A 21,747-nucleotide genomic window follows, 5' to 3' on the forward strand; every position below is an offset into this window, starting at 1 on the left:
CATCATCCTTTACACTCTAAAGAAAAACACAACATCAGAGAGAAACAAAACAGTAGCTAAAATAGCTTTCAGTTCTCTCTTTGTACGTTCCAAAAATGAAACGAGTCTCCTTTGGTGTTTAGCTTCTATTTTTTGTCTGTTGGCTCAAGCATTATCTGGGTTGTTGGAGTTTTTGATATTCGCTGCTGCTGGGGTATTTGATTTAAATTGTTCTGCTGGCTTCTCGTCGTTGTTGCTCTAGCATTTCAAAATTTAGGTATTTCTTCTTCTATTGTAGCTTTTGAACTGTTTCATATGAACAAAGAATGCATGGTTTTTGAGTCTTTATTTGAAATTATTCAACCGTCTTGATTCATCCTTGTTTGTCATATATGAACAATTTGAGCTATGGTAGTAAATATGGATGGCTGAAGCAATGAAGTACGTATATAGTTTTGAGTTCATACTTGTCAAGTTTTTTTTTTAGTGTAGGTGCAGCAGTCCCTATTAAGGAAAGAATTGATTTTACTTCATTAAAAGTCTTGGTAAAAATCTCCCATGATTGAACTTTACTTGAATATTTTCGTATATGGTTTATTGTTTCCTCGTAATGTTCATGTATACAAGGTTTGGTGGAAGTTGATACATTTCATGTCTACAGGCATAATTAGTTTAAAGATAATTGTGAAGTATTTTTTGTAAGAATCTACTGCCTAAATTCTTGTCATGGAAATAATTTGTTCATATCTTCCTGTATGCATGTTTAGGCTAGTTTATTTTATATTAATAGGTTACTTCTTTTAAATGCTTATTATTAGTTATAAAAATATGATTTTTGTCTTCAATCAACCATCAATGGCCAGTAAGGGATAGCAATTGGCCTTTGAATAAGTGCTGGAATTTAGGAAAATATAAAGGGACATGAGACTCAAATAGTCTGTTTTGGTGGTGATCAATTAAAGAAGAGAGTTGGGCCAAGTAAATTTCAGCAACTACCCATTTTCTTTTAGTAATAAAGGTTGGCCCAAGTTTAACACCATGGTTGTTCGAATAATTACTTTCCAATAGGAAAAAAAATAAATTTGTTCTGTAATTAGAATAACTCATTAACTTTATCACCTTAATAATTAATTCAAGCTACTAGGCAACTAGTAGGCGTGCTTTAACCTCCTTTTTATTCACGAACTCGCTTGTATAGCGTGATGTTTAACTTACATTAAATTAGTTTCAATAATCTCATACCATACCCATTAGTTTTAGTTAAATTTTTTAATTTAATTAATCCTTTGCTAAAATTACGGATTCGCTTGCGTAGCGCGATAGTTGATAAAAATAATTTTCAAGAACTAATTTTCTCAAATGTAGTAATTTCTTTAAAGTATTACAAATAATTGATTGTCATAATTTCGGATTCACTTGCGAGTCGCAATTATGATAGGTTAATTAATTTTGTTATTCGATCATGCATTCGCCTGCGTAGCGTGGTTATGTCAACATATTTTTTTAAAAAAAAGTAATTTTAATAAAAAAAAATAAAAAAGCGATTAGGTAAAAATATGATAACCAATAAATCACAATTTATTCCAAATTAATTCAAGCCAAGTTGTAGTCAATAAAGTGACCGTGCTAGAACCACGGGACTCGGGGAATGCCTTATACCTTCTCCCCGGTCAATAGAATTCCTTACCCGGACTTTATTTTTGCAGACCAATAATAATAGAGTCAAACCTTCCTTTGACTAGGGATTCAAATAAAAGGTGACTTGGAACACCCCAAAACTCAATTCCAAGTGGCGACTCTGTAAGTAAAATAATCCCTACTCAAGTTTGTCACCTTAATTGAAAAAACTCTTTAACCCAATCCATATGACACACCATTATCGTTTTGGGGGTAGAAAACGGGTGTGACACTTAGGACCAGGAGATACCGATTATGCTTTACGAGAGGTCCATGAAGGCACTTGTGGGAACCACTCCGGCGCTGAATCACTGATTCACAAAATCATTAGAGCAGGATACTACTAGGATAGCATGGAAAAAGACACTAAGGAGTTTGTTCGAAAATGTGATAAATGTCAAAGATTTGCACCAATGATCCATCAGCACGGAGAACAACTTCATTCAGCCCTATCCCCATGGCAATTCATGAAATGGGGGATAGATATTGTCGTCCCTCTACCATCAGCCCCAGGTAAAGCTAAGTTCATTTTATTTATGACTGACTATTTCTCTAAATGGGTTGAAGCACATGCATTCGAGAAAGTGAGAGAGAAAGATGTTATAGACTTCATCTGGGATCACATCGTATGTCGATTTGGGATACCCGCCAAAATAGTGTGTGACAATGGAAAACAATTTATCGGCAGCAAAGTGATAAAATTTCTCGACAACCATAAAATAAAAAGGATATTATCAATGTCGTATCACCCTAGTGGCAACGGACAGGCCGAATCGACGAACAAGACTATGATTCAAAACCTAAAGAAAAGGTTGAACGACACTAAAGGGAAATGGAGAGAAATTCTACCCGAAGTCCTTTGGGCATATCGAACAACATCAAAGTCCAGTACAGGGGCAACCCTGTTCTCCTTAGTATATGGTTCCGAAGCCTTGATTCCAGTCGAAGTCGGGGAACCCAGTGCTAGGTTTTGACATACAACAGAAGAGTCAAATCACGAGGCTATGAATACTAGCCTAGAATTATTGGATGAAAAATGAGAAGCCGCAATCGTTCGAATGGCTGCACAAAAGCAACGAATCGAAAGAAACTACAATAGGAGAACCAACCTTCACCACTTTAGAGTCGGGGACTTAGTCCCGAAGAAAGTCACCATCAACACTCGAGATCCTAATGAAGGGAAGTGTTACACCCTATATTTTCGTACGTAAAAATGCGTCGTAAGCAAACTAATGTAGGATCAAAAATGAGATAATATTTAAAAGTATATAAATTAAGTTAATAATGTTACCTCTAAGGTTACAAATATTGAAAATCATGAACAACAAGTACAAAGAGGGTTGGACGGTTCAGAAGCTAAAGCAATTGAAGAAAACAATGTTTCGTTGAAAGTCGACAAGTTGGGAATGTTATAACATGTACCTTTGGGGTAAGACTAGGGTGTTTAATATGATAAGGAGATTATGTTATGGTTTATATTAGTCGTATGACATACGTGTGTTATGTTTTGAAGTCAAGCGAGTTGTGGAATAAAAGTCGATGAAAGTCATCACAAGTTACATTCATAAGTTTTACTGAAACTTTGGGTCAAATGTAACTGCAATTTTATCCCAATATACTTAGATTTATGGGGTGTTCCACCCATAAAATTAATGATCTATGAGTCTATTTTCCAACGCATTAAATCGTTTATCTATACGACATCGGATTAGAGAGATATGGGCATTTTTGCGATACTGTGCAAGCTGCTAGGTGACAAGTAGGTGTGTCACCTACTTGCTTAAATGAAAGCCCAAAAATGGGCCATTTCGGGTCGTCCAAAGAGGCCTTTTAAAGGCCTATTTTCTTCATATATTAGACTTAAAATAGAGCATAATAACCAGACATAAGCTCTACAAAAATCCTCCAAAATATTTCCCACAAACCCTAATTGCTTTTCTCTTCCTTTCAAGTTCTAATCGGAGGTAAAACCTAGAGTTTGAAGAGCCAAGATAGGAGCTGAGTTATCCAACAAATAAGGTGAGTTGACTGCTCTCTTTCATCCATTTTTTATGCTGTAAATTCATGTTAAGTCGTTCTATACTTGTAAGAACTCACGGGACGGTGATCGGAAGCCGTGAGTTCGAGTTATTCACTTGTAGCGGACTATTTTGTGGACTGTTTTGTGTTGCTGTTGGGCTGCGTGTTTTACTACTGTTTTGTGGAGTTTTGGAGGAGGAAGGGGCTGGATAAAAACTATATAAATGTAGGGTGTTGGGCTAGTCATTCGTTGTAACATTTCCGGGTCGTTTGGCACTACTACGATGGTCGTTTTGTGTATAAAGAGATTGGAGTGTATTGGGCTGTTTTGTAGTATTTGATGGAGTATATAGGGATGGAAAATAATGTATATATGTTGTTATTGTTGTGTTCTTGTATTGTTGGTGTTATCTTGAATTTGGAGGAAGTAAGGATTATAGGGGATATGCTGCTCGTTTTAATACAAAATAAGCTTGTCGTTCGTTGTGCGATAGTTGTACCTTTCGTAACTTAATGATAGTATTATTATCGTTCTTGTAGATTAAGGTGCGAAGAGGTGAGTTCAACTTGGTGATTGGAAAGATTGTGATAAGGTATGTTAAGGCTAAGCCCTTCCTTCATTTTTGCATGATCTCATAATTACATGTGTTTGATAACGAGGCATAAAGAGAAGCTCATACTCCCGAATTTATATACACTATCCTAGTCTCATAAGTTACAGTATTCTCCCTTATCGGGACTTCATATTCAGTTTAGTTTTGTCTTTATTCAGTCAAGAGAGCAGAGGGTCTATATATATATATATATACAGTATTACACTATTTTCACCACCATCGAGCTATAATCGGTGGGTAGGCCCCTATTGGGCAACCTTTGATCAGATGGTAAGTTATATATACCGAGCCTACTATGGCCGAGCGCCTATGAGCGAGCCTAGGATGGCCGAGATACACAGCCCAGTATGGCCGAGCGCCTATGAGCGAGCCTACTACGGCCGAGCAGTTACACATACCGAGCCTTATAGGGCCGGACATTTATTTTACTTACTATATTGAAGGAGTTGAGTCAGTATCAGCAGGTAAGTATATCTCCAGATCATCTTTGACTCCCAGTTACTTTCAGTTATTATATTATCAGTTCAGTTTCAGTTTTCAGTTATGTTGTTTCCTTACATACTCGGTACATTATTTCGTACTGACGTCCCTTTTCTGGGGACGCTGCATTTCATGCATGCAGGTTCAGATAGACAGACGGGTAGACCTCCTTAGTAGGTGTTTCCAGAGTTCAGCCTGATCGGTAAGCTCCACATCCTTCGGAGTTATCGGGTCTAGGGTTTCGTGTACATCTTCTGTATGTATTTATATATATTATGGGTAGGTCGGGGCCTTGTTCCGATCACAATATATCTATCAGTAGAGGCTTGTAGACATATCATGTTGGTTAGTGCAGTATGTTAGGCTTGTAGGCTTGGTATGTATATTTTGGTGGTTTGTCAGTTGTAGTAGTTATGACGGCCTTATCGGCCCAGCTTTATATTGATATTTAGTCAGCGCTAATTTCCATTCAGTTTTATATTTTGCTTCACAAATTGTCTTGCAAGGTTGCCCCATGGCCAAATTATGAAATTATATGTTCAAAGTCCCTTAGTCGCAATTCGGTACGCCAGGTTAGGTGAGGCACCGGGTGCTGGTCTCGCTCCTAGGTTTGGGGCGTGACAAACTTGGTATCAGAGCAGTTCTGTCCTAGGAAGTCTACAAGCCGTGTCTAGCAGGGTCTTGTTTATGGATGTGTTGTGCACCACATTATATAAGCAGGGAACTACAGGGTATTTAGGAGTTGGTTACCCTTCTTTGAAATCTAAATCGTGCTATAAAACTGAGTTATAGGAAATTTGAATTAAACTTATGTGTTGGTGTTTGCATGCACAGATGACAGTGACTAGGAAGGCTATGGCTAGCCAGAGGAGAGATACAGCAGCAGGCGAGGGGACCAGTAGGGTACCCCCAGTAGATGGGGCCCAGTCTGAGGCCCAAGGCGAGACCCCTACTCAGCCATTACTGGCTCCTCCACCAACTGTGGAGATTCCTAGGGATACCGCACATCCAGTTCCCCCTCCACTTCCATTAGATCAGGACTTGAGAAGTGCGGTGCATTTGTTGACACAGTTGGTAGCTGCCCAGCAACATGCTAGGGCATCAGCTAGTGCAGGAACTTCTGAGGGGTCTGGGAGTTCAAGGGTCCGGGAGTTTATTGCTTTGAGTCCCCCAGAGTTCACGGGGAAAGATCAGAGGGAGGACCCGCAGGATTTCATAGATCAGCTTCACAGGATCTTATGTGTTATGCATGCCACGGACAAAGAGGTAGTTGAGCTAGCAGCTTTTCGACTCCGAGATATAGCAATCCTTTGGTACGAGGGATGGGAGAGGTCCAGGGGACGTGATGCACCTCCAGCTATTTGGGAGAATTCTTCAGATACCTTCCTTGACCAGTACTTACCGCGGGAGATCCGACAGGCTCGAGTCGATCAGTTTCTAGCCCTCAAGTAGGGCAATATGAGTGTTCGAGAGTATAGTCTCAGTTTTGACTCATTGGCTAGATATGCACCATCCATAGTTGCTACTATACGGGACAGGATTCACAGGTTTATAGCAGGGTTAGCCCCAGAGTTAACCGAGGCATGTGCCACCGCTGCATTGCAGGATAGTATGGATATCTCCCGGATTCAGGCATTCGCCCAGAATATAGAAAGGGGTAGGCGTCGGCAGCAGGGTACAAAGAGGGCTGAGCAAGGGCAACGTAAGAGGATGAGATTTCCCAGGTCTCAGGAGCAATCTCAGGGTAGTTATAGGACCCAGTACTTCGGACGGCCACCTAGGCCTCCGCCACCTCAGTTACAGGGTTACAGGTATGACCGCTATACTCAGTCAGGACCAGGTGAGAGCTCACGGGCGTCGGGTTTGCAGCGACAGCGAGGTTCTGCGCAGACATGGTCATTTCCTCCACGGTGTGACATCTGTGGTAGAGGACACTTAGGCCAATGCTGAGCAGGTTCTGATGCTTGTTATATATGTGGGCGTCCGAGGCATATGATGCGAGATTTCCCAAATAGAGATTCTGGGGGAATGGCACAACCAGCGAGTTCAGCAACAGGATCATCTATGTCTGTGCATCCTTCAGGGTGCGAGTCTCAGTCTTCGGCTGGTAGAGGTCGAGGCAGAGGTAGAGGTTCCAGTTCAGGTGGTAATCGGAACCGTATCTATGCTTTAGCGGGTTGACAGGACCAGGAGTCTTCACCAGACGTTGTGACAGGTATATTGACCATTTGCTCTCACGATGCTTATGCTTTGATAGACCCAGGATCTACTTTATCGTATATTACCCCATTTGTCGCAGGGAAGTTTGGTATAGTGCCTGAAATACTAAGTGATCCTTTTGCGGTATCTACAATGGCCGGAGAATCGATTATTGCTAGACGGGTTTACCGAGGTTGTACGGTGATAATTTGTAGTCGTCAGACCTCAATTGACCTATTTGAGCTAGAGATGATGGATTTTGATGCTATCATGGGCATGGACTGGTTGGCAGCTTGCTATGCCACAGTTGATTGCCGATCAAAGGCAGCCAGATTTCATTTTTCGGGTGAGCCAGTCCTTGAATGGGTAGGTAATACAGCGACACCCAGAGGTAGGTTTATTTCCTATCTGAAGGCGAGGAAAATGATCGCAAAAGGGTGCATTTATCATATTGTGCGAGTTAGAGATGCAGATGCTGAGATACCTACACTTCAGTCTATTCTCGTAGTCAAAGAGTATGCAGATGTGTTTCCAGATGAGCTTCCAGGTATTCCTCCAGAGCGAGAGATTGATTTTAGCATCGATTTGCTTCCAGGAACTCAACCAATATTCATCCCTCCATATAGAATGGCACCTGCCGAATTGAAGGAGTTGAAGGAGCAGTTAAAAGATTTGCTGGAGAAAGGTTACATCAGGCCCAGTGCCTTACCTTGGGGTGCACCAGTACTATTTGTGCGGAAGAAAGACAGCTCGCTGAGGATGTGTATCGATTATAGGCAGCTGAACAAGGTAACTATTAAGAATAAGTATCCACTTCTAAGGATCGATGACTTGTTTCATCAGTTGCAGGGGGCTAGATGCTTTTCAAAGATAGATTTGAGGTCGGGGTACCACCAGGTCAGAGTTCGGGAAAAAGATATTCCGAAGACAGCCTTCAGGACCCGATATGGCCACTTCGAGTTCCTTGTCATGTCCTTTGGGTTTACTAATGCACCCGCCGTATTTATGGACTTGATGAATAGCCTATTCCGACCATTTTTAGATCTGTTCGTGATAGTATTTATTGATGATATTCTGGTTTATTCCCGTTCAGAGGAGGAGCATGTGGACCACCTGCGAGCGGTACTCCAAACCCTCCGTGATCGTAAGTTGTATGCTAAGTTTTCTAAATGTGAGTTCTGGTTGAAGTCTATAGCATTCTTGGGGCATATTGTATTAGATGAAGGTATAAACGTAGACACTCAAAAGATTGAGGCCGTGAAATCTTGGCCTAGACCTACCACTCCGACAGAGGTTCGTAGCTTTCTAGGCTTAGCAGGATACTATCAGAGGTTTGTAGAGGGTTTTTCTTCCCTTTCGGCACCATTGACGAAGTTGACACAGAAAGAAACTAAGTTTCAATAGACAAAGGCTTGCGAGCGGAGTTTCCAAGAGCTTAAGAACAAGTTGACCTCAGCGCCAGCTCTAACACTTCCAGAGGGTCCAGAGGGTTATGCCGTGTATTGTGATGCCTCAGGTGTCGGGTTAGGATGTGTCCTGATGCAACATGGGAAGGTAATTGCGTATGCTTCAAGGCAGTTGAGGAATCATGAGAGGAATTATCCGACACACGACCTCGAGTTAGCTGCGGTTGTCCATGCACTTAAGATATGGCGGCATTATTTATATGGTGTTCATGTTGATGTATTTACTGATCATAAAAGCCTACAATATATCTTCAAGCAAAAAGAGTTGAATTTGCGACAGAGGCGATGGCTTGAGTTATTGAAAGATTATGATGTTAACATTCTCTACCATCCATGGAAAGCTAATGTTGTAGCAGATGCCTTAAGTCACCGATTTATGCGTAGCTTAGCACATGTAGAGCCCGAGAAAAAACAATTAACTAGAGAGATTCATCAATTGGCTTGTTTGGGGGTTCGGTTAGTAGATTCTGGGGATGGTGGAGTTGTACTCCAAAATACTGCAAAATCATCCCTCATAGCTGAAGTCAAGGAAAGGCAGTACGAGGATCCAGAGTTGGTCGAGTTGAGAGAGCGAGTTCCGCAGCAGAAGAAGCCATTGTTAGAGCTCAAGGGAGATGGGGTTCTCAGATACAGGGGTCGTCTGTGTGTTCCAGATGTAGTAGGGCTAGGAGATAGGATTATGTCAGAGGCACATTATTCGTGGTATTCCATCCATCCTGGGTCGACAAAGATGTATCATGACATTAAGGATGTGTACTGGTTGAACAATATGACGAAGAACATTGCTGAGTTTGTCGCCCAATGTCCTAGTTGCCAGCAAGTGAAGGTAGAGCACCAGAAGTCCGGAGGGCTAATGCAGACTATAGATATCCCGACATGGAAATGGGAGGCGATAAACATGGACTTTATCACGGGTTTACCTCATTCTAATCGTAAGTTTGATTCCATATGGGTGATAGTCGATAGGCTCATGAAATCAGCTCACTTCCTACTGGTCAGATCTACATATACAGTAGAAGATTATGCAATGTTATATATTAAGGAGATAGTGAGGCTACACGGAGTACAGGTTTATATTATATCGGACCGTGGGGCTCAGTTTATAGCACATTTTTGGAGGTCATTTTAGAGAGGTCTAGGGACTCAGGTGAATCTCAGCACAACTTTTCATCCATAGACTGATGGACAAGCCGAGCGCACAATTCTGACGCTCGAGGATATGTTACGAGTATGTGTGTTGGATTTTAAAAGAAGTTGGGATGAACATCTACCTCTTATCGAGTTTGCATATAATAACAATTACCACTCCAGTATCCAGATGGCTCCGTACGAGGCTTTGTATGGGCGTAAGTGCAGATCTCCTATAGGGTGGTTTGATGTTGGAGAATCTGGGTTATATGGGCCAGACCTGGTTCAGCAGGCCATAGAGAAAGTAAAGCTTATTCAGGAGCGACTGTTGACAGCTCAGAGTCGTCAGAAGTCATATTCTGACGTGCGGGGATGAGACTTAGAGTTCAGGATTAATGACTGGGTATTCTTAAAGGTATCACCTATGAAGGGCGTGATGAGGCTTCGCAAGAAAGGCAAGCTTAGCCCACGGTATATTGGGCCTTATAGGATTATTCGGAGAGTGGGCCAAGTAGCTTATGAGTTAGAGTTGCCCTTAGAATTGGAGTCTGTCCATCCGATTTTTCACGTATCTATGCTACGGAAGTGCATTGGCGATCGTACTCGAGTGGTTCCCATGGATGATGTACAAATTACAGAGGACTTGTCATACGAGGAAATTCCAGTTGCCATCCTAGACCGACAAATCCACAAGCTACGAAATAAGGAGGTAGCTTCCGTGAAGGTTTTATGGAGGAACAAGAATGTAGAAGAGATAATGTGGGAATCGGAGGGAGAAATAAAGTCTAAATACCCCCACCTATTTCAAACTGAAGATATGGCTCGAGATGGGATGCTACAACACAACTCTATTCAGGCTAGCAGGTCATCAGGTAAGCTTTTATTTTTCACTTTTAGAATTTATGATTTACGGTTGGTGAGGCAAAGTGTTGCTATTTATAAACATTGGCCATGTGTGGCATGCATAGAATGTTTTCTGGCTGCGTTCAGGTTGGTTTTAACCTAGTGTACGAAGGATACTCTACCAAAATTTTCCAAAGTCTCTAAGAGTAAACATTCGAGGACGAATGTTCCCAAGGGGGGAGTGATGTTACACCCAATATTTTCGTACGTAAAAATGAGTCGTAAGCAAACTAATGTAGGACCAAAAATGAGATAATATTTAAAAGTATATAAATTAAGTTAATCATGTTACCTATGAGGTTACAAATATTGAAGATCATGAACAACAAGTACAAAGAGGGTTGGACGGTTCAGAAGCTAAATCAATTGAAGAAAACAATGTTTCGTCGAAAGTCGACAAGTTGGGAATGTTAAAACATGTACCTTTGGGGTGAGACTAGGGTGCTTAATATTATAAGGAGATTATGTTATGGTTTATATTAGTCGTATGACATCCGTGTGTTATGTTTTGAAGTCAAGCGAGTTGTGTAACAAAAGTCGATGAAAGTCATCACAAGTTACATTCATAAGTTTTACTGAAACTTTGGGTCAAATGTAACTGCAATTTTATCCCGATATACTTAGAGTTATGGGGTGTTCCACCCATCAAATTAAATATCTATGAGTCTATTTTCCAACGCATTAAACCGTTTGTCAATATGACATCGGAGTAGAGAGATATGGTCATTACAAGTAGATGTGTCACCTACTTGCTTAAATGAAAGCCCAAAAATGGGCCATTTTGGGTCGTCCAAAGAGGCCTTTTAAAGGCCTATTTTCTTCATATATTAGAATTAAAATAGAGCATAATAACCAGACATAAGCTCTGCAAAAATCCTCCCAAATATTTCTCACAAACCCTAATTGCTTTTCTCTCCCTTTCAAGTTCTAATTGGAGGTAAAACCTAGAGTTTGAAGAACCAAGATAGGAGCTGAGTTATCCAACAAATAAGGTAAGTTTACTGCTCTCTTTCATCCATTTTTTCTACTGTAAATTCATGGTAAGTCGTTCTATACTTGTAAGAACTCACGGGACGGTGATCGAAAGCCATGAGTTCGAGTTATTCACTTGTAACAGACTGTTTTGTGGACTGTTTTGTGTTACTATTGGGCTGCGTGTTTTACTACTGTTTTGTGGAGTTTTGGAGGGGGAAGGGGCTGGATAAAAACTATATAAATGTAGGGTGTTGGGCTGGTCGTTCGTTGTAACATTTCCTGGTCATTTGACACTACTACGGTGGTCGTTTTGTGTATACAGAGATTGGAGTGTGTTAGGCTGTTTTGTAGTATTTGATGGAGTATATAGGGATGGAAAATAATGTATATATGTTGTTATTGTTGTATTCTTGTATTGTTGGTGTTATCTTGAATTTGGAGGAAGTAAGGATTATAGGGGATATGCTGCCCGTTTTAATACAAAATAAGCTTGTCGTTCATTGTGCGATAGTTGTACCTTCGTAACTTAATGATAGTATTATTATCGTTCTTGTAGATTAAGGTGCGAAGAGGTGAGTTCAACTTGGTGATTGAAAAGATTGTGATAAGGTATGTTAAGGCTAAGCCCTTCCTTCATTTTAGCATGATCTCGTAATTACATGTGTTTGATAACGAGGCATAAAGAGAAGCTCATACTCCCGAATTTATATACATTATCCTAGTCTCATAAGTTACAGTATTCTCCCTTATCGGGACTTCATATTAAATTTAGTTTTGTCTTTATTCAGTCAAGAGAGCAGAGGGTCTTATCGGGACTTCATATTCAGTTTAGTTTTGTCTTTATTCAGTCAAGAGAGCAGAGGGTCTATATATATATATACAGTATTACACTATTTTCACCACTATCGAGCTATAATCGGTGGGCAGGCCCCTATTGGGCAACCTCTGATCAGATGGTAAGTTATATATACCGAGCCTACTGTTGCCGAGCGCCTATGAGCGAGCCCAGGATGGCTGAGATACACAGCCCAGTATGGCCGAGCGCCTATGAGCGAGCCTACTACGGCCGAGCAGTTACACGTACCGAGCCTTATAGGGCCGGACATTTATTTTACTTACTATATTGAAGGAGTTGAGTCAGTATCAGCAGGTAAGTATATCTCCAGATCATCTTTGACTCCCAGTTACTTCCAGTTATTATATTATCAGTTCAGTTTTAGTTTTCAATTATGTTATTGCCTTACATACTCGGTACATTATTTCGTACTGACGTCCCTTTTCTGGGGACGTTGTATTTCATGCATGCAGGTTCAGATAGACAGACGGGTAGACCTTCTTAGTAGGTGTTTCTAGAGTTCAGCCTGATCGGTAAGCTCCACATCCTTCGGAGTTATCGGGTCTAGGTTTTCGTGTACATCTTCTGTATGTATTTATATATATTATGGGTAGGTCGGGGCCTTGTTCCGATCACAATATATCTATCAGTAGAGGCTTGTAGACATATCCTGTTGGTTAGTGCTGTATGTTAGGCTTGTAGGCCTGGTATGTATATTTTGGTGGTTTGTCAGTTGTAGTAGTTATGACGGCCTTATCGGCCCAGCTTTATATTGATGTTTACTCAGCGCTAATTTCCATTCAGTTTTATATTTTTCTTCGCAAATTGTCTTGCAAGGTTGCCCCATGGCCAAATTATGAAATTATATGTTCAAAGTCCTTAGTCGCAATTTGGTACGCCAGGTTAGGTGAGGCACCGGGTGCTGGTCTCGCTCCTAGGTTCGGGGCGTGACAGCTCGGCCCAAATTTGGAGGGACCCTACCAAGTCCTCGACATCATCGGGAAGGGATCTTATAAGCTCGGCACGATGGACGGCCAACAACTGCCAAATAATTGGAACATATCGCTTCTTAAATGGTATTATTGGTAAGGTGTTCGATCGAAGACATCGAGACCTCAGGTTTTAAAACACGCGTTGCACTCTTTTTCCCTTATATCAGTTTTTTTCCCTAGTGAGTTTTTTCGGCGAGGTTTTTAACGAGGCAACAATTATGTGCTACCTGAGGACAATTCAACAGTATCCAAGGCTTCTTTAGAATCAACCTCAAATACTAGGGGGCATTACCCTCGGATGTTACACTTTCGAGGAAAATACTTCATGTCAAAGGGTCTCGATAGAGAAACTTTGTAATGGTCCAAACGGTCGAATCAACCGTGTCCGTATAGATTAGTCGAGCCCCGATGGTAAAACATGTACGCATGTATAAATTATACAAAGAAGCATTCTTTCTATATCAAACATCTTGTGTCTCAAAGAAAATTTTATACTATATAAGCTCCATACTTATAATTTTGTGAGAAATGGCTCAAGGGTCAAGTGCAAATATACCTCGTACACTCGGGGACTGCCTTCGACGATAGACATATTCCAGCAATCTAAACTCAAATTCATAATACCTTAAAGAGGAACCCATCCATCTATAGGCCAAGGACATCATTCTCGGGGACTAACACTTCGAACAAGTTTGAAGTGTTATTGGGATATAAGCCCAAGAGGCATACCCAAAGGCTAAGGCCAAATTAAGGCGGCTCAGAGATGTCCGAATCCTGCAATAAAAATAGGCCTTCGAATTCGTTGAAAAACAGGTTAAAAAAGGCTACCCTCGGCAAGAAATCAAAAGGGCTTCTATGCAATCAGCCCTCAAAAAAACTTAAGAGGTATTAAATTATCTTAACACAAACGTGCTAAGGCACAAAAAGCAAAGGGGTTTCAATCGACATCGAACACTCAAAAAACCCAATGGGTAAAGAATACGTGTTAAGGCATAAAGAAATTTTTTGCTATGTCTTCTAAGCCGAAAAAGGGAAAAAATAGCCATCTTTTAGAGGCAATATTGGCCAAATCTAAAGAGCCTAAGGGCCAATACACTTAGAGTTCGAGATTTTATTCTCACTCAATTCGGACCTAAGGGTTCTACTCTTCCGAGCTCAAATAAAACTGACTTGAATATAGCTCGAGGATTCATCATTATCTGATATAAAACCTTAAGGGGTCTGTTACTGTGAGTTCAAAACTTACTCGAACTCGGCTATAAAAATAGTACAATTGCGGCTTCGATCAAGCCATCCGAAATCAAAATTCCAAACGTATTGTTGAGCTCGGGGACTCGCCCTCGCTTAACTAAAAAACCTAAGGGTTTGTTCTACTCTGAGTTCGAGCTATTGCTCACTCGATTATAGAGGCTATAGCAACCCGATTGTAATAAAGTTTTCACAAGGCAAAGGCAAAACATAATTTACCATAAATCAGAAATTGGTGACGAAACGGAAAGAAAAATAATCTTTCATATATGTGAATTTTTTACAAATACCACACAGGGTCTTACACAAAAAATCCTAAGTGCCTAGTATGCCTCGGGAGCCGCATCTTCGGGAGCTTCATCTTCATCTCCTCTATTCTCGGATCCACTCGCAGAGTCTTTATCATCGAAAAGCAAAGCTCCGGCCTCGTCCTCCAAAACCTTCGCACTCTCGTTATCAGCCGTAAGGTGGAAGCCACGTGCATGTACCTCCTTAAGAGTCTCTCTCCGAGACTGGCACCTAGCATGCTCGGCAACACGGGACAATATAACCTCAGCAGCGTCAGACATTTTCTTTGCCCGAGTGTTAGCGACTTCAGCATCGGCTCGGTAGGAGGCCACGAGCGCCTCGGCCTCGAATGTGGCCCTTGCAAGCTCAGCGGCCAATCGAGTCTCGAGCTCTTCAACCTTGTGGGCTCAGTCCAAATTCTCCTCCTTCACACTTTGGAGTTGACGCTCAATCAAAGGCAGTTGGGCCCGAACCGCATCTATCTGCGAGGAAAGACGGTCCATATTTTGCTTCCACCCTAAAGTCTCTGCCTCTTTCATCTTGGCCTCCTCACGAAGCTGTTCAACCAATTCGGCCTTTTGATGAACCTGCAGGATCAAAGTGTTAGTTGCCAATATCAAGTTAATACATAACAAGCTCCCAAAATTTTACATTACCCATTCAATGAGCTTGGTCTGATCTTGATGATCTCTTGTCATCTCGACTCGAATACTCATGATCTCCACTTCTTTTTGCACATAGAGTAGTTTGAGGGCGTCTCTCTCCTCCATAAGCTTTTTGAGATCAGCCTCACATCAGGTCAGCTCAGTTTGGTATTTGGAGGACGCTTCTTGATGGAGCGCCGTAGCCTGTACAGAAAGGAAGGAAATCAGACTTAGAGAAATAAGAACAAATGCAAACATGGTAACATAGGCTAAAACATACTTGGTTCAAAAGCCGTCGAGCCTCATAAAAAATGAGTGATGCGTCCAGGTCGGGAACATCATCTACCCCCATAAAGCAGCCGCGAAATATCTCATCCCCTTCGGGGGCCGTCCCCACATCGGGGGTCTCCATGTACCGGGCATCCCGAAACTGCCCCTCAATGAACGTGGGGTCGACTGGCGAATCATCAATGTTAATTGCCCCGAGCGAGTCACTTTGGGCATTCTCTTATCTTTGAAGGGCCTCAAAACTTGACCCTTCGGGCAATCCCGCCGGTTGCTCATCACGGCAGGAGGCATCATCAACACCCGATGACTCGGGGACTCTGCTCGGACCTTCCTCCGAGAACACCTCGGTCTGCTACTGAAACTCCTTGACCGTCACCGGCTTAGTAGTTCTCGATGCTTCGATGCCTTCCCTCTTCCGAGCCACCAGTAGATAGTTGCCATCTTCTCCCTCCTCGTTTTTACCTCGTAGCGTTTGGACTACATCGGCAGACAGAACAGCGGGGTCAGTCTTCGACTTTCGAGCCCTGCTTTTCCTGGGCTTTGGGGTATCTGGAGGCCAGGCCCTTCTCCTTTTCTTGTCTTTGTTCGGCTTCAGGACCTCCTCTTCCCCGGGAGGAGGTGGCCTCATGACGACATTATCTCCAAGACCTGTATGAGAAGAAATTAAGTTAAAAAGAAGTATTTCACAGGAAAGCATCAAACACGGACAGGGGAACTTACCATGATTTTTGGCCTACCATCGACCCTTGGCCAAATCGCGCCACGAGCGCTCAGCATACGAAGAGTTTGAAACCAGTTGTCGAACCCAATCTGCAAGGTCCGGGACTGTACCAGGAAACCAGGGGGAAGCTGCTCTCTAAACGTTATCGGTGAGGTTCTACTTACGCTTCATGTTCCAGTCTTCAGGGAATGGCATCTTCTCGGCGGGGATTAAGTCGGAGGTCCTAACTCGGACAAATCGGCCCATCTATCCTCGGTTCTTGTCCTCGTCTATGCCCGAGAACAGCTCCTTCGTGGCTCGGCGCTGAAGCCTTATTAGTCCGCCCCGATAAAGACGGGGGCTGTATAGCCTAATGAGATGATCGAGGATGAAAGACATCCCCTAGACCTTGGTCGAGAAGAATCTGAGCAAAATGATAATGCGCCAAAAAGATGGGTAGATCTGGCCTAGGGTTACCCGGTATTGGCGGCAGAAGTCGATTATGACAGTATTGACGGAACCCAGTATGAAAGGGTAAGTATACACACTTATGAATCCTTTCACATGAGTGGTGATGTCCTCCTCGGGGGTAGGAATCACCACCTCTTTATTCTCCCTGTGGCAGTCTCTTTTCACCTGCTCGAGATCGCCTTCGGATATCGAGCAGATGTATCTAGACATGGACTCGCATCGTCCCGGAACCAAAGAGGGTTTTTCGACTTTAAAGTCGGAAGTAAGTTCACATGGCCCGGGGATGCACTCTTCGATATGTGGCTCCACCAGTGTTTTGTTACCAGCCGGCCACGATGAGGAGGCCTTGTCTTTTTGAGGAACGATCATGATGTTTTTGCCATTGCTATATGAGGTTTAAGGAAGAAGAAGGCGGAATTTGTGTTTTAATAAGAGATTGGCAAACTGAAACCGGCAAAGTTGATGAACTTAAAGAGAATAGAAGAGCTTTTGAAGATTAGAAGAAGTTTGAAAGTAAAGTTTGAGAAGATTATGAAGGTGGTCTATTTATAATAGCCACTTTGATGGTTTGAAAGCACTGGTGGCCGACCATCAACTAGCGTTAATTAATGACCTTGGAAACTGAGCAGACGCGACGCTTCAATCATTTCTGTCGCTTACGTCACGATGTTGACATCATAATTGATCGAGGTGTTAATCGAAGTCTCGAATTCGTTTCTTCTCGTTACACTCAAAACAATGAGGGGAATATCTGTATACGGTCAAAATCGGACATACCCGATTTCGTTGGCAGGGGAGTTGCCTCGAGTGTAACCTCATAATAGATCGGGCTCGAGCTCGAAGATAGAACATCAAGCCTGAAGATCGAAGTGTTCATTAAGACCAAGGCCAGCAACAACCGAGATCAAGCATGCTTGACTTCGAGTAAGGCGTAATAACGGAATGACGAGATATCAATAACCGGTCGAATATCACGGCGAAAATCCCGAAAGAGATCAAATCAAAGCGGTTATTAGTACCAATCATGGGATCTACTTCCGTTATTAGAGTTGTACCTTATTTAGGATTCCTCTATTATATAAAGAGCGATCCCATTTACTTGTGAAGAGAACAATCATTATTCACTGATAAGAATATATACATACGCTGCTTTCTTTGTTTTACTTACTGTTCATCGCTGTTTGTTCCATCCTCTATTGTTCTTATTAACTAACCTCGAGACTATCTTGAATCGAGGTCGAGGCATTGTTTGCAGACCGGTTTGATTTATTTTATTGTCCAATTTATCTATTTAATTCGTTGTTTATCAATAGGTACTGGGTTAAATCACATATCCTTAAAACCAAAATACAAATTTAATTGTTACTTAATTTTTAGGGTAAACAAGACTAAAAAGAAAAATACCTCATCTAATTTGGAAGGGAATAGTTTTTTTTTTGGGGGAGGGGGGGGGGGGTCAAATTTATATTTGTTGAACAAGAAAAGGCAGAAAACCAATTATAAGATCCAAATACATACCAATTAGATGAGATCGTGAGGGTGACATCAAATTTTGTATGTTAGCTCACATATGCCACGAGACACACAAATAAACAAATATTTATCGAATGACTTGTGACTTTTTTTTATCGGGTTATAATAATTTTGTGACTTTTTGAATTCTTTCTCTAGTCTTACTACTGTTTATCAATAAATATCTAAGGATGAGATTAGTTTTATCCTTCCTTTGTATCAAAAGAGTGTTAAAACTTTTAGGGTGTATTTTGTACGAATGAAAATAGCATTACCACTTATTTTCCTTTGTTTGGTTGGTGAGAAGAAAACTTGTTTCGGAAAATATTTTTTTGTCTTTGGTTAGAGATAAAAATATATATTTTTATGCTACTCTCCTCATCCCCTTCCCCAAGGCCACATGTTTCCTTGCTCCTCCCCTCTTCCCCCAAATACCAAACATTTCCAGGACTTTGTTTTCTTCAAGAATTTAATTATTCTTCTAAAATTTCACACAAACCCAAAGGAACTAATGTGTTGCTTTACTTTTTTACGCAAAATCAGTTGAAATTTATGCTCCATAACTAAAAAGAAAATATGTTTTGTTTGGTTGAAAAAGAAAGTACCCTTTCTACAACATGAAAATAAAGTACTTATTTTATTGAAATAAAAGAAAATATTTTTCCTACATTATGAAAACAAAATACTCTTTTTGTTGAAATAAAAGAAAATACTTTTTCTATGTCATGAAAAATACTTTTTTTGTTGAAATGAAAGAAAATACTTTTTATTACATCATTTTGTTGAAATAAAAGAAAATACTTTTTTTACATCATTAAAAAAAGTACTTTTTTTTATTAAAATGAAAAAATATATTTTTATATTATGAAAAGAAAATACTCTCTTGTTAAAATGAAAAAACACTATTTATATCATGAAAAGAAATTACTATTAATAATATTTTTATTTAGGGTGGGGGCAGGGGTGGGGTGGGGTGGGTGTGGGGTAGGTTGGTGGGGATAGGGAATATGGTGAGAAAGGTTGAAAAAGAGTTTTGGAAAATATTTTCCCTTCTCTTGATAGGGAAAATATTTTCCTTCAATTGGAGAAAAATGAGTTAATGAGAAAATATTTTCCAAAATATTAAAGCCGACACCAAACATGGAAAAAATAAAAAAATATTTTACTTCGAACCAAACATACCCTTAAAGAAACAAAGTAATTCAAATAGTCAAGTTGTTACTGTAGAATATAGAGGCATGTTGACTGATTAGCCATATCATTGCTTTACAAAGGATAATGTTAAATGTTAAAATTAACATATAATCATACTAATCTTTTTTAATTAAACACTTCATTATATTGTCAACTAACGCTGCTTGTGCACACATATATTATGAAATATTTTTATTAGACCTTTTATCAGTACTTGATCAAACTGATCAATATTGTACACAGCAATATACGATTTTGACTCGTTTTACTGAGTACCGTACCAACTTTTGCTCAACTAATTAGCTAGTGTCTTGTTCTTAAAATTGCTTCACCGCCAGCTTTTAAAGTCAAGAAGTAATTAGTAGCAAACAACAACAACAACAATAACATACCCACTATTATTCCACAACGAAGGGTCTGGGGAGGGTAGTGTGTACATAGACTTTACCCCTAACTTGTGAGGATAGACAGGCTGTTTCCAATAGACCCTCGGCTCAGGAACGCATAAGCATCACATTAAAGAAAATATAGACAAAAAAGGATAGTACCAAAAAGTCATATAAAAGTAGAATAAAAATAACAAGATAGTAAGGTAATTAACAATGAAAGAAAATAACGGTTTGTCATAAAAATCTACTATCCACTGAAAGCGAGATTGCGTGCCAATACTATTGTTATGGACATTCAAGACTTCCTACTCTACTACCCTAATCCTCGACCTCCATACCTTCCTATCAAAGGTCATGTCCTCGGTCAGCTGAAGTTGCGCCATGTCTTGCCTAATCACCTCTCCCTACCTCTTCTTTGACCTACCTCTATCTTTTCGTAGGCCCACCAATGTTAGCCTATCACACCTCCTCACCGGGGCGTCTATGCTCCTCCTCCTCACATGACCATACCACCTAAGTCGCGCTTCCCGTATTTTGTCCTCAATAGGGGCCACACCCACCTTGTCGCGAATAACCTCATTTCTGATCCTATCTAACTTGGTATGCCCGCACATCCATCTCAACATCCTCATCTCTGCTACTTTTATCTTCTGGACATGAACGATCTTGACTGGCCAACACTCAGCCCCATACAATATCGTTGGTCTTACCACCACTCTATAGAACTTACCCTTAAGTTTCTGTGGCACCTTCCTGTCACACAAAATACCATAAGCGTGTCTCCATTTTATCCATCCCGCCCCAACAGTCTAATTAATTTTTATATTTGTTTCTTTTAAAGCTAGTTGTAGCAAGGGCCCACAACGCTATGAAGTACCAAGGAGTCTGGATCATAAAGCAGGCAGTTGCAAAGGTGATTCCTGGTATTGATAGCAAGGACGAGTGGCCTTCTTACTGTGATAAGATAGAGAGACTCAAGCCGATTTAAATATGGAAGCAAGTTAGATGGCAAACCCCCTCAGCGGATACTATCAAGGTCAATACCAATGGGAGCTTTATCAAAGAAACTGGTGCAGCAGGTATTGGGGGGTATTGTGAGAAACAGTAATGGTGACTTACTCATGGCTTTCTCAGTCAATGTACAGAGTAATAGCAACAATATGACTGAAGCTCTTCCAGCTGAGTTTGGAGTGAAATGGTGTAGCCACCATGAGCTCACTAATTTTGTTCTTGAACTTGACGCTCTGATCATTGCAAATATGTTGACAAAGAAAGAGGCCAACAATCTCAAGATTATGCAGATTATGGACAGCACCATCAACTCCATAAATGATGCTAATGTCTGCGTGCAACACTGTCTTAGGGAGGCTAACCAAGTAGCTGAATGCCTGGCTAAACTCGCAACTACTTCCAATCAGGCCAAGTTTTTCCAGAACTTCCAACAACTCCCAAGTATAATTAAAAGTGTATTCCTTCTTGATAAATGGTAGCTGCCCACAATAAGAACGAAGTATGAAAAATCTAATTCCTTTGTTAGCTTAAAAAAAGAAAAAAGTTGTAGCAAGGTCAATACTTCAACTCGTGACGCGGAATTATGGAATCTCATTTTTGACTTGTGAGAAATTTCAAGAAAATTTTACACTTGTTTCCTTTACTAAAAATATAAATAAAAATCAAATTGTGGACAGTAAGACCGCCCCGACTATATGAGTGTGATACTGTGATACAAGTTTATTTTAGGATGGA

The 21,747-nt window shown here is 40.9% G+C and overlaps 1 protein-coding gene across 1 annotated transcript; it reads left to right on the forward strand.

The window, feature by feature from the left end:
* Positions 1 to 21,047: 21,047 nt before the first annotated feature.
* LOC142164068 (uncharacterized) lies at positions 21,048 to 21,491 on the forward strand. The gene has a single exon (XM_075221239.1). The coding sequence runs from the start codon at positions 21,048 to 21,050 to the stop codon at positions 21,489 to 21,491; it is 444 nt and encodes a 147-aa protein (XP_075077340.1).
* The last annotated feature ends 256 nt before the right edge of the window (positions 21,492 to 21,747 follow it).

The sequence above is a fragment of the Nicotiana tabacum genome, chromosome 9 (genome assembly GCF_000715075.1).
Source record: "Nicotiana tabacum cultivar K326 chromosome 9, ASM71507v2, whole genome shotgun sequence".
In the NCBI taxonomy this organism is placed as follows: Eukaryota; Viridiplantae; Streptophyta; class Magnoliopsida; order Solanales; family Solanaceae; genus Nicotiana; species Nicotiana tabacum.

Coding starts and splice junctions, on each gene's coding strand:
- LOC142164068 (XM_075221239.1), top strand. CDS start 21,048: ATGGGAGCTTTATCAAAGAAACTGGTGCAGCAGGTATTGGGGGGTATT.